Genomic DNA, 27,852 nt, shown 5'->3' with positions numbered 1-27,852 from the left:
TTTAAAAAGATGACCAATTGGTTTAGAACCACGAATTTCGTATTGGTACGTAGTACCTCTAAACTCTACTCTATAAGTAATTTGATTGGTAGATCCATACAAAGTAGACAATTTGTCTTCGCGTTTTCATCGGATTGTCGTGGTATAAGTCGTTAATCACACCTCGTAGCCGTGTTGTTTCAACAATTGAAGTGTAACAATCACACTTGTGCTCAGTATTTTGCAAATGTTACACTTGAACAAGCACGGCTACTTGTACGATGAGCTATAGTTATTGACCCACAAGATTATCCCATCTATAAATTACACGCATGCGTACATTACCCGACCTACAAATCAATATGAACATCAACCATGACCCGGATGTTAGACCAAGGACAAGATTTAATGACGTCAGAACAAATCGAAGAGACGAAGGCCAATTTAGCATTATATTATGTTGAATAAGACAAGCACATGGACTGCTTTTAGACAGGTTTAATATCTACAATTTGAATTGAAAGGAAGCACTTTGATGTAAGTATGTTTTAAATCAAACCTTATATACCAGTTAACTGTAACAGCCAGGCTATGTTTAAGATATGTTACAATTAAATAAATTCGAATAAAATAGAGACCTGGAAATAAATAGTATTCATCTAAAAATCCTTCCATAATCTGTAAGCAAAAAATAATAGTTTTAACGATTCCAGTTTTATTGCGTAACAGTATATATATATTGGTAATGGTGTCCTCATGCTCATTGTTTCCATCATTGTCTATGGTTTCTCCAATATTGTTATTATAATATATAAATATTTCAAATATTAAATGGATCTCGGTGGCAGGTTTGCCTAACGAACTTAACATCCGGGTAACTTGAACAGACATTCACTATTTTACATATGTAATTATTACCTCATTAGTATTCATTTACTTTAGTGTCGGCTCTGCAAGACAAATAGAAATAAGTTTAACAAGAAGTGGGAACAAATAATTGTTGTAAAGTTGAAAATGTTTGATATAATCAGTGAGATATATTATCAGTTCTACTTACGCGCTGTGCAGATAATGCCACTGGTTGTGTACCTCACACAATCTACAATTTTCCCCTGGAAACCGTCGGTGGCGCTGCAACACATAAACCGTTATATGTTTTATTCAATACATTGAACTGAGAAATAGGTTCAAAATATACACGGTTTGATATTCTATACACGAATAATTGAACTAACGCAACAACAGAAGGCACATTTTATATATACGTGACGCATCTTTACTTCACGTTTGTTATTTTGCAGTATGTCCAACAAGACATCGTCTGCACAGCCCCTGTAGAAGAGGGATAATAAATTCAGACATTTCTCCTAATGTAACGTTGTGTGTAATTCCTTATGCTGATTCACTGCCAATTAGTGTCAAACTGTATAAGACTTTCTGTCTCATTGTAAATACTCATCAAGATAACACATGTGATCATCATACAAATGTTTTGTATATTGAGAAAGGGCTCACATGAATTGTTACTCCTCTACATAGCTAATTTGTTTCAACAAAAATGTCAAAACCGGGATTGTATTGTTACAATCTCTGTGTCAGTACTGCACAACCATTATAAATTAGAGGGATTACAAGTAAGATGGTACAGCAGACGTACGTTTTATTTGCTACTATAACAGCGACACTTAAGAATTCATAAATAACATAAAACTGAATAGTCACCGTTGTTTCATCATGATACTAACCTGAGAACAGCACAGTCACCTGGGTCGGCCGGGTTCATAAAAGTTAACCACGTGACCAAAGTTCCATCAACCCATTTCCACGTTCCATCGTAATCACGGTGTGCACCGATCCATAAGTTACCTGTCGAGATATATTTGTTTGCATGACGGGTACCAGTTATTTGAATCGTGTGCTGAGAATGAATAACTGACGATTTCAAGACGCAAACACGTGGCATGGCGTGTGTAAGCATCGTTAGGTACGAGACTTACCGGTGAAATCATGAAATGCATCTGATATTATCTTTAGAATTTTCTCACTGTTGATGGAACCTAGTTCTGCACTGTAGCTGGCACATATATAAGTGGCTTCTTCGTGACTTATTTTGAAATCAAGATTAGCGTATAGAACCTCAATTTCCTCATGTGCGCTGTTATCTCCTCCATCAGCAGCACCTTGGTCTAGAAGTTGAATGTGTGCAACATACACAGTATAAATGCAATGTCAATGTCACTTAATATTAATTAGTAAGATTTAGATAGAGGAGTATTACAATGTAATTTAGTTTAATCTACGTGTTTTGACATCATATTAATACAGGAAACATAGGTATGCGACCAAGTACCAACGTTGTCTGATTGTGTACTACAGTGTTTCGAGTGGACGTTATGGGTATAACAAAGCAAATTTAAGAATCCCCCAAAATTATGGAAAGTGAAAATTGCAAAATAAATTTGCAGCAAACTATTTGTATTTGACTTACACCGGTTTACAGCGACAGTATTGAATTAGACAACAAATCCGATTATAACTTGCAATAATTCGTTATTCAATCGTCCCAAAGCAGGACAATTCCGTGTGACTCATTTAGTATCTGTCCCAGGCAGTATTTTATATACACTACAGGCATGACGTAATTTATCACTCCATAAAGACATAGAAGGCGTTTCAAAACGCTGGGCAGAGCAAAAAATATCCCTTTAAGAATTTACATACACAAATGTTTGATTATATATATATATATTTAAATCTATTGCCCAGAAAACATCTTGGTTCGACATGACGTGTATTTGGTGGCATGAACTAGACATATTAGTTAGCTAGCTCCATAACAAAACTTAGGAAAGCCTTCAATCTTATTAAAATATGTTGACAGTATTGTACAGCAGCTTTGTCAGGTTCAAGTTTGAATGGTCAACATAGTACTTAAAAGCATTCATGCGTCACAAACGATTCAATTTACGGCCAATATTTTCAGAATCCAAGATGGCGGCCAAACCATGTGACTCGTCAATTATTTTTTTTGTTTCTAAAAAGCTATGGCCATAAATCATTCATCGTGAGAAACAAACGCTCAAAACCTTTGGTCACTTTTGTCAAAAATCCAAGATGTCGAGCAAACCCTATGACAAATCGAAATTTATTTTATTTTTGTCGTAAAAAGATTTAGCTATACACGCCACAGGCCAAATATTAAGTTCAGAAACAAATGAGAAACAAATGCCATTTTTTATGAAAATTCAAAATGACGGTCAAACCACGTGGCTGGTCCACTATAATAGCATTTTCCATCTTTATAGTGTTCACACCTATATTTAAAAAAAAATGACCAGGTTCTGAAGAAGATTTTTAAGTGTTCTTTGCCATTTTCGAAGAAGATATTGCTGATATCTATTGCAGTTGATATCTATTGAGTTTTATTATATGCCATAAAAAATCGGACCGCATATAACAATATAAAGTCAAAGCCATGCGAAGAAAAGTAATTGCCCGAAACGTCTAGCAATTTGAATAGTTTACCAAGGACAACAATTACCAAATATTATCCATCATACAATACAGTAAACGCAGACAAAAACCCGGACAAATCAAATAAACAATAATATTATGCACCTCAAGGCATACTAGGCATATACATATGTACTAAAAAAGGCTACATCGTGACTTATATGTGGCACTCGACATACACCAATCTGATTAATCTTAAGATTAATTTCTTAACGGGTATGATTCTATGAATATTCAACCATCCATCCATACGTAAAGTTTCTTACCATATTCACACACATAGTTAGCCATGGCAGTACAGTCTTCTGGTAACCAGTAATAGTCATTGACTGTTTCACTGTAATGGCACAAATGAATTGTCGTAAACGACATAGGGCAGAACAACAGATACGAAGTAGAATGGAGACAGAATCACGAAATAATCACCAAAAAATTGCGTTATCTTACTAATGTAATTTAGCACACATGGGTGTGTCCCCGTCTGGTAGGTCATCGTTTTGCCAATTCATATAAGGAAGGGCAGATCCATCCGAATATTGCCAACGTCCATTTACTCTGGTAGCGTCGAATATATACTCCCCTGAAATATAACATATTTTTGACAAGTTACATTTATATAGCATTTCCGCAGTGTTAAGGGGTGGTGGTCGTCGCTCCACGCATGCGCGAAATATGGGTCTCATATATAACATAGGTGGCGACTTGCGTTGACCAACGAAAACAAACTGAGAAGTTACCAAGCTGTAATTTGGTAATTTGTTGGATGACTGTAAGATATCGAAAGATTTGCCGGCGGTAATTGCGCCCAGGTCAAAACTCATGCTCGTGGTTTTATTATGGGAATATCAATGTTTATCAACACAAATGTCGCACATGCGCGGCGTGACGACCACCGCCCTTTAAGGGACATGAGACCCGTTTTTGTCAAATTTCTTGTATTTGTAATCCATGTAATGTTTTTTTAATACCAAACGAGTAGTACACATAAATATACGTGACAAATTATCCATTTGATGTCACGAAGACCATTGTGACTATGTTTTACCTTGATTAACAATTATTACAGGTTTGGCAAAACAAAATTTATTAATTTTCCGAGTGGATTGATTAATTTTAAATATTGTGGATTTATTAAACGTTGACATCAATCATCACAACTGTTCTGTGATTGGGATGTTTAATCCGAACATTCAAATACGCATGTGATATAAATTATTAGCTAAATAACACGATAATATTTAATAGACAATTTTCCGTTTAGTATGAGAAAACATTACATTTTGATGAAGTAAGTTTGTCTCAATACCATATTTTCCTCTGTCCAAAAAGTCGGCATTTCGACTTTGAACTACAAAAAAAAGAATTTCAAGTTCAAAATCAAATCACGCGAGATCACACAGTGAACGGGAAATCACCATCGACCAATTTCATGTGGCTATAAGAACTTTCAGTGTAATGTAAGTAATTATGTTCGTACCCCACATGTTCTGCTGTTCTATGAATTGGACAAGTTGTTGTTCCACGTATCCACTGAGAATCATGGCGAGTTGTCCATTGTATTTATCAGCGCACTGCATTCGAGCATCGTTATGGTTTAGAGAGTCCAATATGAATGTGTACATGATGTCTTCACGAACGTGGTGCAAAGGAGACATCTGATCGGGAAACTGAGCAGGTTCACTGCCTGGAAAATAACGCAGTCACAATTACATTTGAGTCACATGGATCGTGGTGTTACTGTATACATGAATCAGATAGATGGACTGTGCATGGACCTACGTAGGTCTATGTTGTATATTACCATGATTCACAGTACGATAAAAGAGTGTCGCCTTTCGTCGGACATTTCCTCAACTTACTGTATTGGCAAATGAAGTTCATTCCCTGGGAACAAGGACCATCATGCCACATATAACCGTCATTTTCCCTGGAACAAAAAGGAACGATGTATTTTAGTAGTGTGGCGTACGCATCCAATACTCTCAAAGATATGTTTCGGTCACGGTGTTGGTATTAAACCATATTAATGATATTCCCCGTCTACCCATATTACACTCATCGCGCAAAAAATCTCTCACAAACGTTTCGTGCCATACATAGATGAACCAACACTAAACCAAGTAACACTGTTTTGCTATTAGACTAAATATGTAAGGGACTCATATAATCCCGATACTGCATACAATTATGTTTGACATGATAATATAAATAAGCTAATATAACCAGTAGTTTTAATTGTTATATATTGCACGTGCATACCTCAGAAAGACGCAATTCTGAGAATGAAAAACATCGTCTGGCTGTTCTTCACCACTAATCTGAGCCCAGAATTGAACAGGAGACTTATTGCCATCTGTCTGTAGATATGTACCTTCGTTGTCAATGTCGTTAACATCGATCCAGTAGTTACCTAGAAGTGGACGGTGTATATTGTAACCATAACAACCGTAACAACTGTTAATGTCGCCGATACAAGCATAAGGTGGAAATAACAACAATCAATGTGAGTTACACTACGTTATATAATCTCATCAACAGTACCTTGCATATTTCCTTGCGAATAAATAAACTCTATCAATTGCTCTTGGAAATGATGGTCACGAATTCGAACAAGATGGCCGCCGTTCTGCCTGCACGCGGTTTCTGATTCATACCACGAGAACCCATAGTTGTACAATAATTGAATATACACTGTCTCCGTTTCTGTGGTTTCGTCCACTCCAGACTCGGGTTCATTATGATGAATATTGCCATCTGGGGTAAAAAGAGATAAAAATGATATATTTAAAAAAATTAACCTTTGAACAAATTGTACGCATGTTATGGTATTATTTTGTGGCAAATCTTATTGTACTCACAGAACTGACAGATGAAGTTTCTTCCCATCTTGCAATCACCATCTTCCCATCTCCACATAGCACCGCCGCTGAAAAAAGACAGTGATATCAGTAGATAAAAAACACAGAGACCGTGAATGACATATTGTAACACGAAATAAATAAATAAATAAATAAATAAATAAATAAATAAATAAATAAATAAATAAATAAATAAATAAATAAATAAATAAATAAATAAATAAATAAATAAATAAATAAATAAATAAATAAATAAATAAATAAATAAATAAATAAATAAATAAATAAATAAATAAATAAATAAATAAATAAATAAATAAAGTGCATTTTAAGCCCACATGCGATATCGTGTGTGGTGATAGATTTGTCGCACAATATTTACATTTTCAACGTTAACATTACATTCACTTACGCAAGATAAACGCAACCACCCTGTGGATATGAAGAATGAAAGTCATTATAAATGACATATTCATTATTGGTATATATGACTTGACCCAAATCATTCATAATCGCGTCGATGTAATAATCACCTACAATAAATAATAACAAATTACAAATAAATGATAATATACAACAACTAATAATAACATTAAATAAAATACAATAAACCTGACATAGATGTAGCATGACAATCATGACATTTAATGAGAATATTTAATTGTCATTTTAATCATACATTTATGATAATTTTGATCGAATAACTAACTAACCAGTGAATCCGTGTTCGTTGAGTTTGGAAGCCAGAAATTCTTGAATTTCTTGTTCTTCAATTCTTACAAGATGGCCACCTTCTTCCTGACAGTAGGACTGAGCACGGTACCAATCAAACCCGTTCACCACTCTCACGATCTCATAGTAAATCTCCTCCACGTCAAGACTGGAATCTGCATCCATGCTGAAGGGAGTACGCTCGCCATCTGCGATATACCATTTTGTTAAGCCATGTGATAGTGTTAAATTTACCAATGAAAATATATAGTACCGTAAACTATTAGTCACAATGTAGAAAAATGAATAATTCTAAATGGCGTGAACTTTAAAGCGTGTTCACTGGTAATTATGTATATTCAATATCTATTCCTAATAAAGCAGAACTATGCTACAAATACTTACAGTATTGACAGAAAAATCCTTCGGTTCGGTCGGCGCACTTTTCTGCAGTCCAGGAAAACCCAGCTACGGAGCTGCAATGTAATAAAGATACAATAAATATACGACATTGTATCCTAAATGTAATATCTTCCAACACACAAACTACTATTTTAAACACACGTACGTTCATTCTTATTGTAAAGACCTATATTTCTGATATATAATTTGAAAAACAGAATTGTTAAGTGAAGCGAGATTTGGTTAAAATTGAAGTTAGATATTGTGTTAGTTCAAGATGGAGAATGGAAATGTCCATTATTAAAAGGTTCCAGAGCCCCGTTAGAATGTTTTTTTTATTGTTGATTGTCGAACAGAGAACTGTTTTCAGCAGCAGGTGCTAAATGAATGTTTCTTTCAATACTGAGTCTGACCACCAATTATAACTATGCAACATTATCTTCCAAATAAGTCACGTTCTAATGTTAGTAGCAATAGCTAGTAAATTTTATAGATAATCTATTTAAAACAAAACAAAAATATTTTTGATACTACTTTCCATTAAGACCATTCAGATTCAGAGTACTTATTTGGAGTGATTGTTTTCACACATAAATAGAATATGCGATTGACCACTTACTTCATTGCTGCACATTTGGCGACTGAAGCTGAATCGTCTTTCAACCCGACATTGTAAATGATTGGTTGTCCGTTCGTGTACACCCAGCCGTGGGTATTAGGATGAGACACAGTGTTTGTTGGATCTAACCAAAACCTCCCTGGAATAGAAAACATACTTCTATTAAACAATGATAACTAGGCTGATAGGCTTTTCGTGCTATTTATTACGTTTTATGTCAAATAATTCATGAACACATTCACATATTTGTTTTTTGACAACAGTTCCAATAAGTGTTTTGGCTTCTCAGATCCGCTTGAAATCCTGATTGGTTATGCCAACTTGTTATCGCCAGCTGACGTCATATCCGAATTTGTGCCAAGCGACTGCATTGTTTCAGGACACCGTCAATGGGACATTTACCCTCAAGTACTCAAGATAGTTTTCATGATTTCATTATTATTACTTGACACGATTACTTCATATATATAAATCCAATAAACATCTGTGACATAAGAAATATTCAAATTATTTACACCAAGTACAGCGACATAATAAACAAGTTGCATGACGGGTCATTTCTTTGACGTCAAATGATGTATACAACTGCATTGTTGGTATAGTCGATTTGAACCGTCATTAGAGGGCGTGATTTTTAAGAAAGGTATTTTACCTTCAATCCCATACTGTGACATGAGATGTGCGTACGTGTCCTGAACTTCAGGTTGCTCTATTCTTAGTAAACTTCCGCCAGTTCCTATACAGTAATTATTAGCATCTTCCCATGTAAATCTGTTTGCTGGTTCGGCTATATAAAATAAATCGATAGCTTTGATTTGCTGTGTGTCTGCCTTGGCATTTGCCTGTTCATCTCGGTCCGGGTATTGCAGGTTGCTGTAGTCTGGTTCATTAACTATCAAATAAATTGATGTATACGTGAGACAAATTAGTAAAAATTTTTAGAATAAATGTATTTAAGAATGGCTATACATTAGATTAGACATTGCTCAAAATAGATTATCTATATGCGGACGGTGAAGGTCTTATAATCAGCCATCCTAAGTTGATCACACCGCGGAAAAGAATCATTTAAATGGCCACAGTCGTCGCGCTGAGCATGTGCGACATTTGTGTCGATAAACATTGATATTCCCACAATCCAATACGCTCTTCTCATAATTCTAATTATCGCCGGTAACTTCTATAATCTAACCATATATAATCTACATCATAACATATTACCCAGACATATTCACAAAATGACTATATACTTACTAAATTGGCAAATATAATTATGACTATTATCACATAGGTCGTGGTTCCACTCATAACCTTCACTCTCACTAAAAATAAAGAAAGTTGTTGAAATTACACTAGATATAGATTTAAATTTAAACCAGTACCTTCTAATATATGAGCAAGAATGTATTTCTTGTATCGATGAACTTACATCCCTAAATGTGACATTCAGAAGAAACACTTCAGAAAGGTTGTTCGGAATTGCAAATCTAATTTAAAAACAATCCCCAAAACAATATACTAAGTATATCACATCTGTTGATTTACTCACAGAAGTTGTGCACAATTCTTATTGACATCGTTTTCCGGAAGTTGACCATTTAACCAATCACTGAAAATCAAGTCTTTACCATCGTGACTATTTATCCAGACTCCTTCATTGTCAGCATCCGTTGGGCTAAACCACCAGTTACCTATAATAGTGAAAATCAAACGGTATGTAGGCAATCTCTCTACGCATGCGTGTAGTCTGTATGAATAGAACACCCTGGACACAGGACGGCGTGTCATTTATCAAATCACCAATTACAAATTTCAAGCCAAAATAATATGTTGCCGAGAAACCAACGAAACACAACACAGAATTTATACATACCGACTAAATTGTAAAGCTGAATCTCTCGTCTTAGATGGTGCTGAACGATGGCATGGGGAATCGTCGCAAGAAATCCACCCCAATATTCACAGTAGTATTTGGCATCGTGCCAACTGACAGGATCTTCAACTATGAGATAGTACAGAGTTTCCATTTGGTGCATATATTCAGCATAATCTGTTTAAAAAAACACACAAATATTTGATGATTACAAGCTAGTATAGAGATTGTTTCTATTGATAATAAATATCTTTAAATATTTTAAATACTATGACTATTTTCCAATAATTTGTGCTTTATTTTGTTTTACACAATGTACACTGTTTGCTTAGTCTCTATTATACTTATCAACATAAATTGAAGTGAGTATGCCAGATTATTTGCTTTACCTTGGTACAGATAGCCATAGATACGTATTTTCAGAGCAAATAAATTTTCCACTTCAATGGGAACTATTTTGAGAAACCGTGCTATGAGTATGAACTGCAATTCAATCTCTTTGACTTCGTCTACATAAGACAACCCTTCCAATTCCTAAAATTGGGGTGACATATATCTATGGTTATATCACGATTCCTAATTCCTTTGTTTCGTTTACTATTAAAAGTCACGTGGTCCAACAACAACAAAACAAATAAACATATGTTTTTGTTTCACTCACAATAAGCTGGCCGTTAGAAGGGTCACCATAAATAAACCAGGCTTCGCCGTCGTCAGAATACTCCAGACGAAATTTCTTGACGAAGGCTTCAAAGTCGGGTCCGCGCACACCGCCAAGAACAATTCGCATAATAGCTACCTGGGCACCGAAATCTAAAACCAGCCACTGGTGGCCTAGATCTTCGTCTCCAGCGACGTATCCAGGACCGTCGAACCCAGGGAACTGATAACCTGGTCGATATGATCCCTGGTCGGTGGTGAGGCTATCCCCACCCAATTCCGACGGGGTTCCTAAAACAAAAACACCAACGTTTCAGTAGCACAATCCACATCGCAATTTTTCCTTGACGATCGGTTAAATTGTATGTATGTTTGTCCATAGACCTTAAAATGTCTTTTAAGGTCTATGGTTTGTCGAGGGAAAAGACCCTCAAGTACTCTAAAAATCAAATATGTAGGGAAGTGAGAGCAGGATATCCATTTTTAATATCATATTATTTAGGTAAAACAGTATTATTTAAACACATTTTATGTTTTGAGATTTTTGTTCTGGCAGTGATGTTATACATATTTGCAAAGTGAGAATGAGACTTCACATTAAAATACAACATAATTATGTAACGCAATGTAAGTTAAGTTTGATGTTTACTTACCTCCTTCGACTTCTCGAGGATCACGGTCACGTGGGGAATTTATTCTCACTGTAGTCGGCGATTTGGCTTCCATGACCCTCGTCGTGTCTAGTGGTAATGCAGGCGTTTGTGATACATTGTTTGATGGCATAGCAGTACTTAGTCTAGACGTAGTTGACATAGTAGTTGATACACCTTGTGGACCAGTTACTGTATTAAAAATATTGGTAGAAAATACAATGAGTAAGCATGCTATTATAACACGTAACTTGCTAAGTATAGGGAAGAAATGTGTTAACACCATATTGAATTATGCAATGGATTGTGGATAGACAAATGACCTATAGAGGGCGTCGGGGACTCGTATCTTTTCTCGTACGGAAAAAATATGTTTCCCCTAAACGCCCTCTATAGTTCCATTTTCTATCCCATAATCCTTTGCGAAATCCAATATGGAGTTAACACATTTCTTCCCTATACAACATCCTGGCCATCACAGAATGTCAACTTCGTCAGCGTATATAACAATTGGAGATTCGTGTGACACAGTACCTGCCGGTGGTTCGTCTCCCAGCATTCTCTGCAGCCAACTATCCATTAGTAATTTATTTTCAGGACCTAATAATTCAAAAGATAACACTGAGCTTGTCACTTATCGTAAATACACGTCAATAACTACATGAATAACAAGACAGGAACATGTTTTATGAAATGGGACGCTTCGCAGCTGATTACCGTATGCAATGATCTTGGGGTTATAGTTGGATTGCTATGCGAATCAATCCGTAGTAAATGACGATGACCAAATGAGGTCTGAAACTGTTTAATTTGCAATGTAATTGTTTTACTAATATTCGGTAGTGTATTTATTTTGCAATTCAATGTTCAATTTTCGCTGTCAGTATTTCAAAATTGGCTGTAGTTTCGAGGTTTAAATAAATCATACAAATGTGTCGGAATGTAATTGATTCGGTTTACACAACTCGCGATAATTATTTGGGTATTTGACTATTTCATACTCCATTGTTATTAAAAGTTGCTCCACATGCTAGTGTACTATTATGCCAGTTTGATCTTAACAAACATTATTAGATGCATATATTTTTTCTTTACGGGATACTTTTAATTTTTTACACAAATACAATGGGAATTGTATAGACATTCCGTGGAATATAAAAAGTGGTCGAAGTAGTAGGAAAGTGTGATCCGTGAACATAATAGATACCACATCATGACCACACGGGGCGCCCTTTATTACGCGTATAAGCACTATAGAAGAATACCGTTATTCACAAGTCGAAAGTGCTAGAATCTCATATAAAATATACACGCTGCCCCGAACATGCTTGGCCACAATTTGCTATGATAGAATATTAACTAATATACTATCAAAAAAAACATTTATTTGGTATTGAATTTTAATAAACCAATAATAAACCTAAATACCAGTATGGAAGTTATTGTGTCAGATGAATGTGTTTATAAAATAAATTTGCCAGTCATTGGTAATTGTCCAACCTTCATATTTAGTTTTTAAATAATGAATAATTAAAAAATACTAATATACTATATACATGATAAAAAAGGAAAAGACAACTGGGTAACAGACATAAAACAAATTTTAGAAAATTTAAATATGGGAAATATTTGGGAAAACCATAAATCTCTTGATGAAAAACAAATCACTGAAACAGTAACGCGCAAACTAGAACAATCCTTTGAAATACATAGTACAGAAACATTACACGATGACAATAAAGGTAAAAACCACAAAAACAAGTTACGAACCTATAGGAAAATTAAAACAGAATTTGCATATGAAAAATATCTCACCACAATCAAAAATCCAAATCATAGAGCAGCTATGACAAAACTCAGAATAAGTGCTCATACCCTTCAAATCGAAAGGGGCAGATATAATAACATTTTAGCGGAGGACCGAATTTGCCCAGTTTGTGACAAACAGGAAATTGAAAACGAAAAACATTTTCTTCTCAATTGTGATTTATACAAGAAGGAACGAGAAATCATGATCAACAATATTAAATACAATATAAGCAACTTGGGGACGGATGACGAAAAACTTACAACTATACTCAAAATTAAAAACGACAAAACAATCATTAAACTAGGAAAATTCATCCACACTTGTTTCAAATTACGACAAGAAAAAATCTTAAAATGACAGATGCCTCAACCAACCACCAAATATTTTTTTTTCTATTCTATTGTCTTTGATTGTCTTGGGATACGGTTTCAATAAAGATTATTATTATTATTATTATTATTATTGATGGAACAGTTTCTGATATGTCAAGTCCGTCTTATAGCGGTGTTTTATGTTTGCCAACGATTGACGTAATAAAAATACAGTGCCTTACAGTGTATTTTACATATGTTTTTGTCACAACGTAACATCCGCGTAGTACCTTGAACTCATTGTATATTTCATGTCGTCAGTGAGTTATTGTGTTATGTTGTCTTATCCTGTTATTTGTGATTAATATGTGTTGAAGGAAGTATCCTTACTCATATGTATATCGTCTTCCATCAAACACTCCCCGTCACTGTTTACATCTGGCATGTTTTCACAGAAACTGTGATCGACGACTGATCCAAGTTCCTCCGCGCACTCAGACGATACCAGCTCACAGAACTGACGACATGGTAACATGACGTCAGCGGAGCCGTCACATCCGGGATACATCAGTCCACATATAAACAAGGTTAAAAATTCAGGTTCCAGACAATCAGACACGATCACGTGTAGTATGTGTTCTAAAATGGCAGATTCGAATTGGCTGCCACCCTGCACACCAAGTAGGTTTGGTAAGTGTCCGTAGTCATATGGCAGTAACGCACTGCAAAGCTCGTAATCTATCGGTTCACAGGCTGAAACAGAAATGAGAGTAATAGACCATTTTCCGTTCACTGCGAGAATCATGCGTTATGCGTGAAATCGAACGTAAAAACAGGACAAACAAAGGTCATAGCGTCGTAGTGGCGTCAAACATCGCGTGGGATTCGACAAACGCGAAGTATTTTGGGGGACATTTCCATGCTTAATAGAGGGGGGGCAAGGGTTATTTTCGTTCAACGTAATTGCAATATTTTTTTGTTCGTACAACGTAAATAGAAAAAATAAATTCCGTAATTCTGTAATCACCGGCTAGACGTACAACGTAATCAATCAAATATTTTTTTCGTACACTGTAAAAATGTGCCATTTTTCTCCTTACGTACAAGAATTTACATCCAAATAAAAAAATCGTAAAAAAAATCCAGGGAAATTACATTTCAGAAACTGTAAAACGACTAGATGACACAATTCACTACAAAATTGACTGTCCAAGACGTAAAAGGCCCTCTAACCGAATGAAGAGCATTACGAGGGTAATATGCGCATGCGTCTCTACACACGGCACAGTAATGGCGGAGCATTTGAGTCGGAGAGCTTTTTGGACAATTCAATGTTCCATTTTTTAACATTGTAAACTGTAAAAACGTCTTTTTTTTCCTTGTACATTGTAAAAAGCCCTTTTTATTTCCCGTAAAACCGTACCAGCTACCCCCCTTGCCTCCCCTCTTAATAATGTGCTGTTCACATTTGATGATAGGCAATTTTGATTAAGTAAGGGTATTCGGAAGCAATATTCCTCTGTCGAAGATCGGCAGGTCGATGTGAGTTACGAAATAAAGAAATTCTAGTTCAAAATCAAATCGTTCGATTTTTGCGGCAGACGTTCGACGCGCGTTTTTCATACATCTCGCGAGATCTCGCAATTGTACGGAAAATCCCCTATTGAAGAGATCACAATTTATATTATTACTAACAACGCGTAATGCCAATAATATTAACATCAATGGATTCATCTTGACATTTAGCTACATACTGTGAATTGTACAATAATTTGTAATATTCAGATTTATAATAAGATCAATTACTAACTTCCTGTGCCTGTACCACCACCGTTGGGTTCTGGAACTATTGGTTCATCTGTTGACAGAATACATTTCGGGACACATTAATTGTTATTCAAAATTAATAATTACATAATTAAAAGAACGGTTGTCAAGTCATAGTCGCTTTGTACCCGGTTACAAATAACACGTATATTACCAGAAGATATAATACAAAGCCATGATCCTTTACGATATATGGTGTTTGTTTTATATTACCCATGTTACACTGCGTGTCATTATGTTGTTTTAGTTTGTGGTATTAAATCAATTAAAACTAGCAGACCTAAAATTATAAAACAGGTTGTTGGTCAATAAAAAAATGATGTGAACATGTGCAAGTAATTCTAAATTTTTCTACAAGAGCATATTAAACCTATTCAGTGGCAGTTCCACTATTGGTTGCCGAGGCAAAGGCGACTATGGTACTGTCTTTCACGATATCAACAAATCGGTTTAGAAGTTACGATAAGCCTCCAAATAATAAATGCTATATGATCAAATGCACGTTCGAATCAAGGCGATATAATTTACACCGCGTGTTTTCAATTTACAATATGCAATCAGCGCCAAGTAAATGTTTATTCAATAAATCTTGTAAAATATAGTCTTGGTTCACTGTAATATATGTGAGTACAGGCTACCGACGTCATCAAATGTCATTTATGTCTACCGTCAGACCACTTTGATCTTCCTTACAACCAAGCCGTCAAACTAAACACAGGAGGTTGTGAAATACTCCATCGCGTACCGTGCTATGATGCAGTTGTCAATGGTATTTTATTCGCAATATTGGACTTATAATTAGTCCCATCTGGCACTGTAAAACTGTTTTGAAACAAAGTTTTGAATATCTACTAGAGATATATTCATAATCAAATGTGACATTTGTTAAACAGACGGGAGGTTTCGTCGTATTGTTACTCCTATTAAAAGTTACATATCTCATTGCAATGATTAAAACCAAGTAATCACGTACTGTTGATTTTATATCCGATCAGTTCGATTCTCATAGCTGGTCTTCTGACCCACGTTTTAGGAATCACCCTGACAACCCTGGCTTCAAAGGGACTATTAAACACGTGAGGCATGATGTCATGACCATCGTGGTTACCCTCAAAATCCTACCAAAAAAAATAGAATCAAGAAACGAAAATATTCAACATGAAATATTAATAACACGTAATTGATCAGTCTGCTTATTGAAGAGAGGTATTTTTAAAATGTTCGTTACTTTGATAGGTAGAATAAGTGCTTTATTAAATGCTGGAGTTGGTAGGCTCTAAATATAATTAAAGCGGAAGACTCGTCACCTACGCATGCGTCAGGTGGCCATAGCGTGTCATTGTTTATAAACAAGCGTCCACCCATAAGCCTTTGCGTTCTTAGCGTGTGTTGTTATCAACGCTTGGGACTCAATTCCCGCGCGTGCGCAGGTGACGATCCTCCCGATTTAGGCTGCACGAATGAAGTCGATACACACGTCTGCTTGGGACAATATGGAACACCGTCAAAATTCGAGAAGATAAGAGTAGAACCTAGTCACTGCGCAGAAATTACAGTTGCTCTACATAATTATGTCATTATTACCATAACATTCTCATTTGCATCCATATATGGAACGAAGTCGTGTCCATCCAAGCTCAGCTGTAACTGATATTGGGTTACCCAATATTCTTTTGGGATTGCTACGCCCTGTGTTACGATGGCTGTCAGCATATGTAAGTGTAACAGGTCGATCTGGATAAATGGGACTGGGTCGTCTCTTGATGGCATCCAAGCATTCTGAAATAGATTTAATCTGCCATGGAATGCAGGATAGGCGGGATCGTGTGAGCTGGATGTCATCTGTGAGTTGTCAATCAAACCGGACTCCAACCCCAGATAGTGTGAACCATCTAGTAAGACCAAATACAACGAGTAAATTACTGAATATACAAACGTGCGAATGAATGAATGAATGAATGAATGAATGAATGAATGAATGAATGAATGAATGAATTACGGGATGCTATAATGTATACATTACTATCTACATACCAGGTAAACCACTAAATCCGGGCAGCGGTATTGGGACACCGAATACCAACACTTCTGCTAACGCTAGATGTACTGGGTATTCAGCCTTCAGTTCAACGCTCACGTATTCACCAGACATCGGTATACCATTATGATCCAGGCATTCGACTTGAACCATCTCACCAAGAGATATCATATCTTCAAATTCTCCACATACTGGATTATTATGGATGTCTGGGTCATCACCGACTCGAATCACAATATTTTCCAGACTGTTTAGTCCGTTGAATACTTTAAAATATTGAAATAACGATGGTATTAGCGTTTTCACTCGAAATACAAATTACTATTATTTGTTATATATATGTATATATGTGAGGTATTCTTGTTATCAGTCACACTCGACAAACTTCATCTACATATTATCACGTGGTCAACTAACCTCCGGCAGCAACATTTACAATAGTGATGTAGAATACGTGATGGTGGTCAAGCAGATCGACATACCACCATGGCTGTGCTTGTTGTTTACTGATTGCCGCTCCGTCATCTAAGGAAAAAATAAATTAAAATGGATCTTATGTACATATATAGTATTTATCATATATGGTTTGTATACACATGGTAATGTAAACAGAACCAGACTGTGAAACCAGACGTTCCTTCTAAACAGAAAATCTCTGAAAACAGGCGCCCCTATCAACAAAACATGTCTGTAAAACGATGCCCCTCTAAACAGAACATCTCTGAAAATAGTTGTACGTATAAACAGAGAATATCTGAAAACATACGCCCGTAAACAGAGCACAGCCCTAAAAACTTACGCCCCTGTAAACGGAACATCTCTGAAAACTGGCACTGCTGTAAACAGAATATCTCTAAAACAGGCGATCCTGTAATCAGAACAACTCTGGAAACAGACGCATATGTAAACAGAACATCTTTGAAAACTGACGCCCATGTAAATAGAAATATCTGAAAACAAACGCCCATGTAAAAGTAACATCTCAGAAAACATACTCTCCTGTAAACGGAACATCACAGAAAACTGGCACCCCTGTAAACAGAACATCTCTAAAAACAGACGCTCTTTTAAGCAGAACATCTCTGAAAACAGACGCCCCTGTAAACAGAACATCTCTGAAAACAGACATCTCTATAAACGGAACATCTCTGAAAACAGACGCCTCTGTGTACTGAAAACATTTGCAGAGAGAAAACCTCTAAACATCCCCGTAAACCGAACAACTCTGTAATTTAACTAAAAGGTTCACATAAAAATATAAATTTAAACCTACCTTCGACGCCATCTACAGCAATTCTTGCATGGAACTGTGTATGTAACGTACTTGACAGCTGCGCTGGTTTTACTAAAGCCAAGTTTGCTAAACCATAGATCTCTTCATCGGGAACTACGTAACAATGAAAATAACAAGATACCAAGTGCTTATGGAATCAAGTTGAGTAATTTGTTGACATATCGCCCTCAGTTGGAATTATATCTGATTGGAGATCGGTTGTGTGGATGAGTGGATTGAATAGAATGGAAACAAACATGCCTCGAGATCAATCATATTTTCTTTGCCATAAATAGTATGTATACGAAATACCAAAGCAACGGAATACTACTTACTTTCTGGTGGTATTCCGTATACTTCGACTCTAAGTGAGACGCGCCCAAAATAGGATTGTGGGGCGATTCTGATGTACCTAGCATGGAAACCAGATTCCAAATTATGACGCACTACATCGTCTGGATTGGAGTTACCTTTCATTAACTGCAACAGACATATATACACGTGGTTATGTATTGCTAACAGAAATGTTCCCTCTCGCTCAAGAGTTGCACATATGTACATCTCTAAGAATGTTTTTTTAGACATGGCACATGAATCTGCCACACATTCTTCCCAATCCACTATAATGTTGCCTACATTTGTCAGTTCGTCTGAATCCACATCATATACTTGCGATAATCAGGGGCGGATCTAGGATTCTGGAATCCTCGGTCCCCATCTAAATCCTCCAATGATAATACTAGTACATTTAGTGTGCGTTTGTATAGTACATGAAATAAGAACGCATTTATCATGCTGTGATCAATGGAAATACGACCGGCACTTGAAATGTGAAAATGTTTAAACAAATGTTACATGGAAAAAACAATATTTTATTTATTTTTCAGTTCTAAAGTTAATTTGGTAGATGGGGAAGATGAGAATTCAGTTCAATTCCAATGTCTGACAATTTGAAACAATATTGTCTTCATTTGGCGTGGGGGATCATTTACATGCGAGTGAATATGTGAGAAAACGATGAATCGAGCAAATATTATTTTGTAAAGCTAGAACATTAACTCACAGGGTCATAGCATAGTCATAGCATAGTCATAGCATAGTCATAGCATAGTCATAGCATAGTCATAGCATAGTCATAGCATAGTCATAGCATAGTAATAGCATAGTCATAACATAGTCATAGCATAGTCATAGCATAGTCATAGCATAGTCATAGCATAGTCATAACATAGTCATAGCATAGTCACAACATAGTCATAGCATAGCCATAGCATAGTCATAGCATAGTCATAGCATAGTCATAGCATAGCCATAGCATAGTCATAGCATAGTCATAGCATAGTCATAGCATAGTCATAGCATAGTCATAGCATAGTCATAGCATAGTCATAGCATAGTCATAGCATAGCCATAGCATAGCCATAGCATAGTCATAGCATAGTCGTAGCATAGTCATAGCATAGTCATAGCATAGTCATAGCATAGTCATAGCATAGTATTTCCAAATATATCAACTTCAAAATGTCTAGGATAGAAATGTGCTATTATGCTACCAATATATTACTATAGATGAAACAACCCGAATTCAAAGTTATTTGATTAACTCTGTAGAAAAGAGTAAACTAATATTATATAGAATTTTAAAATATGGTACAATATCTCACTAATGGTTCTGCATCACCAAAAGCCAACCAATTCATGCCATCCTCGCTATAGTATATATAATATGACGTCACATATTCCGCATTGATGGTTCCACTACGTCCTTGTGTAGCGACACCAGTTACCAGAGTAAGGTAGAGCAAATCAATCTGCAGATATTGATGATTGTCTGAAATTAGTGCCGACCACGCTCCTAAACCATAGTAGGACGGGTAAAGACCGAGACGACCACGGTGTGGTCCAAGTATACTATCGACCGTTGATGAAGCCGTCATCTGACTGTCTCGGATAAGACCAGATTCCACTCCCAGGGGAACACTACCAGGTACTGGAACATAAAGATCATTGCACCAACTTACCAACTGCGTATTATACGTTAATATTGCCGCCAAACTAGTAAGGATTCACAAGAATACAAGTTTATCATACACTCACATGGATCTCGTTCATTTAACATCCCCAAACCGTCTCTAGGCAACCCTGAAATATGTAAACTGATAATTAGATCAACAATTACGCAAACAACACAATATGCATCGAATCATTTCCATGGTATCCCACATCTCGTTTTCCAAGACAATCGATCATACCTTCATCACTGTCGAGAGAAATAGGCGATCCACTAGGAACTGCACCACATAGACCATCGTCACATCCATCTTGTCGGTACAAATAGGAAAAAAATCATAAGATTGACAAAGTGAACAGCTTGCAGATTATTTGTTTGTGTGTGTGTAATATTCTATATTATCTTGTATTGTAACTATATTGTTTTATCTTTTGCAGTCATTTATTCTGTGAATATGCTATGGGAATTTTGATAACGTTACTTACCACTACACCCACATTTATTGCCACATTGTGTGCACTTGTCATGATTGTGTGGACACAAACATCCGCCATTTGTACAACATGCACAACTGCGGTCAAACGGATCCTCTGGGCATGCGCATTCATTGGGTCCTGTCCACCCATCCGATATTACACCTTCTATCACTGGTTGGTCTGTTGTAATATATTATAAATGAATATATTATGTAAGATATGACATAAAATAAAGCGATCATTAGATGAAAAAATATTTGTTTCAAGTTAGATTAAAATAATATGCTTTCCATTTGAAATCAACTCGTTGAATAACGTGTTACGATATGGAATTGATTTTACCTTGATCGCATAACGAACCATATCCACACTGTACGCATTTGTTTTTGTTATCACCAGGGCACTGACAGGCACCAGCTATACAACATGCACAGTCATGGCGGGACGCATCAAAGTAACACTCGCATCCGAAGGGTGATGCGGTCCATCGGTCAGCAACAGCTATATATGTGTGATAAATACAATAATGACAAATGTATCGGTTGTGTTATGTTGTCATGGACATCCAATAAATGTTTCCCCACCACATCGCTCATATTTACTAATGTCATGGTACACAGAATAACCAGACAGCGTCACTGCGTGAATACAGCATCAAATAAGCATTCTTCTACATAATTCATTTTCTTTTATAACGTATTACTCTTTATTACGATGACCCTCGAATTAACTGAGGCTAAAAGAAACTGATGACCGGTCACAATTTATGTAAATCAATCTGAGCTTAATACTATAATGAGAAAAGTGGATTCAGATTCCGATTCTTCGAATTTGACCTCAAAACAGCTGCCAGGCTTGGCTGACAACCAGTTATCACCATGGGCTATGTTTGCCATAGTGTTACCTGGTGCTAGTGTTGCTTGGATATGGCCGTAGTTTTGACGACCAATTTGATGTTCGGATCGTGTTTGGTCCTTGTATTACCAACCATTTACGCACATGGGTCGTGTTTGGCCCTAGTGTTGATAACCAGTGTCCATCATAGGTCGAGTTTGGCCCTAGTGTTGTCGATTAGTTGTCAGCATGGTTCGTGTTTGGCCTTTTCGTTGACGGTCAATTGTCAGCTCGCCCAGGGTTGACGACCAATTGCCAATATGGGTCGTTTTTGGCCCTAGTGTTGACGACCTATGTTCGGCATGGATCGTTTTTGGCCCTACTGTTGACGACCTGTGTCGAGCATGGTCCGTGTTTAGCTCTAGTGTTGACGACCAATTACCAACATTGGTCGTGTTTGGCCATGGTGACTACCAATTGCCAGCATGAGCCGTGTTAACCTTATTGTTGACGACTAATTACCAACATTGATCGTGTTTGTCCCTACTGTTAACGATCAATTGCCAGCCTGGGTCGTGTTTGGCCATGGTGACTACCAACTGCCAGCATGAGCAGTGTTGGCCTTATTGTTGACGACCAATTACCAACATTGGTCGTGTTTGTCCCTACTGTTAACGACCAATTGCCAACCTGGGTCGTGTTTGGCCATGGTGACTACCAATTGCCAGCATGAGCGGTGTTGGCCTTATTGTTGACGACCAATTACCAACATTGATCGTGTTTGTCCCTACTGTTAACGACCAATTGCCAGCCTGGGTCGTGTTTGGCAATGGTGACTAGCAATTGCCAGCATGGGCCGTGTTGGCCTTATTGTTGACGACTAATTTCTGAGCTTAGTCTGTGGTTGGATTAACCGATTTTTTATCAAATTCATCTGACGACCAGTTATTGAGCATGAGTTGACCCAACAACATAATTATTAATTCGATTTGGCGCTGATATCTCTATGTCTGTTGATGGTATGGGTTAAAATCACAAGCCAACCAGATAAAAAGTGTAGTTCTCTCGGCATTCACACATATTCACATATTGTAGGTATATTTCGACAACAGGTGAAAACAATGAACAATACAGAGCATTGTATGTATTGTGTGAATCAACGCAGACTTAATTTATTATGAAAATCAATATGATATTTCCAGTGGATTATACTGCAAATATTTAATCAGTCGATTTCTGAATCAACAGTTTTACCGGGTTGTTGGTAAAAGCGTCGCACATCCAACAGAGTCGCACTGCCACGTTTTATTTATCATTTTGATATCGAATTGTGAAATCAAAGTAGTGTGAATGCGTGCGACGGAATAATGATGACGTTCTTTTACAACATTTCGTATTTCACATTGCGTGATGCGGATGTAACTCAATATTTACCGTTCATGCGAGACCTCGTGTTATGTGGAATTCGTCAAACAGTAATCGTAGGGTATTTCCACGCTTAAAAATATGCTATACACATTTGACGAAGGTCAGTTTTGATGCAGTAACACGAAATTCTCTTCTAAAATTTCCCTAGAAAAGAAAGTCAAGTTCAAAATCTAGTCGTTTGAATTTTGTGACAGACGTTTGGTTTGCGTCTTTCACGCGAGATCTCACAGTAAATGGTAAATCACCTATTACTTACTTTCATCTTGGTCCAAACCTATTGCACGTTTGTTCTTGTCCATCGCAGAGGCAGAGGTAAGCCATACGACCAGTGCTAATAACCACAGCTGTGACATCTAAATGAGAACAACAACACAAATTTGAACAGAATTACTGGGGTATTCATATGCTCAGTTTGTTGACAACTTAAAGAAGGGCATTAATAGAAGTTTCTGCATTGTGTAAGAGACTGTACAACGCTTGGAATAAACTCAGTCTAATTTAATATCAATGCGTGATTGTAACAAGGTTTATAAAAAAAATATTAATAATAACCAGTGTATTTAGTTTTTCCTAATTTCGTGAATTACGTTATATAACACAACCATTGGCCTCGTTGCGCGCCATAAACATGTCTGTTCTAGATCCTACCAGTCACATGTACTTTTATATTGGCTTGACTGGATATGGGTTAATGGAAGATATGGTTGACTGTTCTTCAAGTCTCATCTTATGTCAAATCTTATGTCGAATAGAATCTACTACAATACTGATATATGCATGATTTGTAGATGTGTTCACTATCTAGTCATAGTGATAGGATAGAATTATACTGATATATGCACGATTTGTAGATGTGTTCACTATCTAGTCATAGTGATAGGATCGAAATATACTGATATATGCATGATTTGTAGATGTGTTCACTATCTAGTCATAGTGATAGGATAGAATTATACTGATATATGCATGATTTGTAGATGTGTTCACTATCTAGTCACAGTGACAGGATAGAATTATACTGATATATGAATGATTTGTAGATGTGTTCACTATCTAGTCATAGTGATAGGATAGAATTATACTGATATATGCATGATTTGTAGATGTGTTCACTATCTAATCATAGTGATAGGATAAAATTATACTGATATATGCATGATTTGTAGATGTGTTCACTATCTAGTCATAGTGATAGGATCGAATTATACTGATATATGCATGATTTGTTGATTATGCCTACTATTTAGTCACAGTGACGGGTGGCGGGTTTTCTCACATGTCATGTGTTTTTAAATGAGATTATTGACAACAAACATGTCATTCCATTGCGATAACCTGATGAAAATTGTAGCATTGTTTGTGTTCACTATCTAGTCATAGTGATAGGATAGAATTATACTGATATATGCATGATTTGTAGATGTGTTCACTATCTAGCCACAGTGATAGGATAGAATTATACTGATATATGCATGATTTGTAGATGTGTTCACTATCTAGTCACAGTGATAGGATAGAATTATACTGATATATGCATGATTTGTAGATGTGTTCACTATCTAGTCATAGTGATAGGATAGAATTATACTGATATATGCATGATTTGTAGATGTGTTCACCATCTAGTCACAGTGATAGGATAGAATTATACTGATATATGCATGATTTGTAGATGTGTTCACTATCTAGTCACAGTGATAGGATAGAATTATACTGATATATGCATGATTTGTAGATGTGTTCACTATCTAGCCACAGTGATAGGATAGAATTATACTGATATATGCATGATTTGTAGATGTGTTCACTATCTAGTCACAGTGATAGGATAGAATTATACTGATATATGCATGATTTGTAGATGTGTTCACTATCTAGCCACAGTGATAGGATAGAATTATACTGATATATGCATGATTTGTAGATGTGTTCACTATCTAGTCACAGTGATAGGATAGAATTATACTGATATATGCATGATTTGTAGATGTGTTCATTATCTAGTCACAGTGATAGGATAGAATTATACTGATATATGCATGATTTGTAGATGTGTTCACTATCTAGTCATAGTGATAGGATAGAATTATACTGATATATGCATGATTGGTAGATGTGTTCACTATCTAGTCACAGTGATAGGATAGAATTATACTGATATATGCATGATTTGTAGATGTGTTCACTATCTAGTCATAGTGATAGGATAGAATTATACTGATATATGCATGATTTGTAGATGTGTTCACTATCTAGTCACAGTGATAGGATAGAATTATACTGATATATGCATGATTTGTAGATGTGTTCACTATCTAGTCACAGTGATAGGATAGAATTATACTGATATATGCATGATTTGTAGATGTGTTCACTATCTAGTCACAGTGATAGGATAGAATTATACTGATATATGCATGATTTGTAGATGTGTTCACTATCTAGCCACAGTGATATAATAGAATTATACTGATATATGCATGATTTGTAGATGTGTTCACTATCCAGTCACAGTGATAGGATAGAATTATACTGATATATGCATGATTTGTAGATGTGTTCACTATCCAGTCACAGTGATAGGATAGAATTATACTGATATATGCATGATTTGTAGATGTGTTCACTATCTAGTCATAGTGATAGGATCGAATTATACTGATATATGCATGATTTGTTGATTATGCCTACTATTTAGTCACAGTGACGGGTGGCGGGTTTTCTCACATGTCATGTGTTTTTAAATGAGATTATTGACAACAAACATGTCATTCCATTGCGATAACCTGGTGAAAATTGTAGCATTGTTTGCAATATATTAATTGGCGAAACGGGTACCTTTTAAAAAAAAATTGAAAGAAGACAAATTATATCATATTCAATATCGACTGAAACACCAAGAATGGCCTTACCTTGTTGTGGTTCGTCGTCCAGTCTCCGTATGAGAGGTTAAATGAAGGTACGTGATTTCTATACTTGGGGTATGGGAACACTGTGACGTGAAAACAGTTGTTACCTCAACACAAGGGAGTATAGTTCGAACAAATGCAAAACACAATTGATTTATTTGTATCAATATACAAAATCTATTAGTTTAATTTGTGCATAAAGTGTGTTTTTGTGTTCAGTATTTTTGCTGGCACGCATACATACTATTTTCAATCCTAGATATTATATAATCTTTACAATATACCTCTACATATCCATATACTTCTAGAGGATTCCTACAACCCCGTAGATGAACAATATTTAGTAGTTGTTTAATTAATTTACCTAAATAAGATCGATTGCACGTAGGTGTCTCTGTTGCCTAAGGCATTAACCACCATTGTTACATACCGATGTGATGTTTTATTCTATAGACATTTCAAAGCTCTATACAAAAACATACTGCAACATGCGAAGGGTGAAAAACTTCAAAGGTCAAAGTTGAATATATATATATATATATATATATATATATATATATATATATATATATATATATATATATATATATATATATATATATATATATATATATATATATATATATATATGCTTCTAAAACAATTGGATTATTTCCTTGCAAGTCTCGCTGTAGTAAACGTCTCTAGCCATGTTCCGGTAAAATCATGTTTTGTTCAACTTATAGATCGATTGTGTAGTACCAAAGTAAATGTATGTGATTATGGGTATCACATCAGAGATTCTAAGCATAAACTGAGATTTTGTCAAATAAGGGTAAGACAAACACGAAGCGGTGAACTGACGCGCTGCTAAGCTTGAATAATTGACTGCGGTCAATTGTCGTGGATACACTAAAATCTTCACAAACATTAACACAGTTTCTAATATGTTCCCCAGTATCCTGATCGGCCTGCTTAGATCCATGTTATCACATAGCGAGAACAACGAAGACAACGAAAATTGTCTTTGTAAATTTGAAACTTCATCACTGCAAAGAGTGGTTTAGTGTAGTTTACTGACACGTGGTTAAATAGAGCGTAGTCCGAACATGACGCAGCGCACGGCGGTAAACGGAACGGAAGTGACGTTCGATCACATCATGGAAACCCACGTACGTAAGTCTATGGTGTTCTAAAACGTTTATTATCACACGATCCACGGAGTTGACGATGACGGCATATTTGACAAATGTTGTTACGTGCCGTTCAGTACGAATTTATTCACGTCTTTGTAGCTACTGACAAATTCAAGTCGTAACTTGTATGTCAGCGCACATTCATTTGTATGAGATAATATACCGTCCAATAAAATGTTGAATATTCAAAATACTTACACCTAGTATTTTTAGCATTCAGGCCTACTATGGTGCAATTTATGATTGTGCGTGTGATATCATGAGTACACTGAATTTACTGTTTTGGGTTCAAACTCATAGTGACTGACTTTAATTAAGGAATAGTTTTTTTCACTTTAAAAATTAGTAACAACCTCTTCTAAATTTCTCGATTCGAATTATGTACACCGTTGTACATCGCCATTTTACAATTATGTTCCTCATTTCAAGAAATCCCCATTTCTCTTATTTATAGTAGTATAATAGAAAACTGACCCCGATACGCCGATATCACGC

The 27,852-nt window shown here is 36.0% G+C and overlaps 1 protein-coding gene across 1 annotated transcript; it reads right to left on the bottom strand.

Annotated features, from left to right (window-relative positions):
• Positions 1-462: 462 nt before the first annotated feature.
• Positions 463-26,253, bottom strand: LOC102809369 (uncharacterized). Its single transcript, XM_085500912.1, has 39 exons — positions 26,186-26,253; positions 23,530-23,626; positions 21,354-21,512; positions 21,021-21,191; positions 20,777-20,845; positions 20,622-20,666; positions 20,189-20,514; positions 18,860-19,004; positions 18,525-18,638; positions 17,669-17,776; positions 17,248-17,517; positions 16,798-17,105; positions 16,187-16,331; positions 15,197-15,244; positions 13,777-14,139; positions 11,800-11,865; positions 11,269-11,457; positions 10,617-10,906; positions 10,345-10,489; positions 9,956-10,132; positions 9,632-9,773; positions 9,337-9,404; positions 8,735-8,974; positions 8,083-8,221; positions 7,467-7,537; positions 7,064-7,270; positions 6,763-6,883; positions 6,351-6,418; positions 6,034-6,246; positions 5,752-5,902; positions 5,352-5,419; positions 4,970-5,176; positions 3,940-4,072; positions 3,759-3,829; positions 1,977-2,165; positions 1,725-1,845; positions 1,037-1,110; positions 898-929; positions 463-657 (listed from the first exon to the last, which is right to left on the bottom strand). The coding sequence occupies exons 2-38, from the start codon at positions 23,624-23,626 to the stop codon at positions 913-915; spliced, it is 5,535 nt and encodes a 1,844-aa protein (XP_085357038.1). The 5' UTR covers positions 26,186-26,253; the 3' UTR covers positions 463-657; positions 898-912.
• Between the last annotated feature and the right edge of the window lie 1,599 nt (positions 26,254-27,852).

The sequence above is a fragment of the Saccoglossus kowalevskii genome, chromosome 1 (genome assembly GCF_978046115.1).
Source record: "Saccoglossus kowalevskii chromosome 1, keSacKowa6.1, whole genome shotgun sequence".
In the NCBI taxonomy this organism is placed as follows: domain Eukaryota; kingdom Metazoa; phylum Hemichordata; class Enteropneusta; family Harrimaniidae; genus Saccoglossus; species Saccoglossus kowalevskii.
This window is presented reverse-complemented; position numbering and strand designations above follow the sequence as displayed.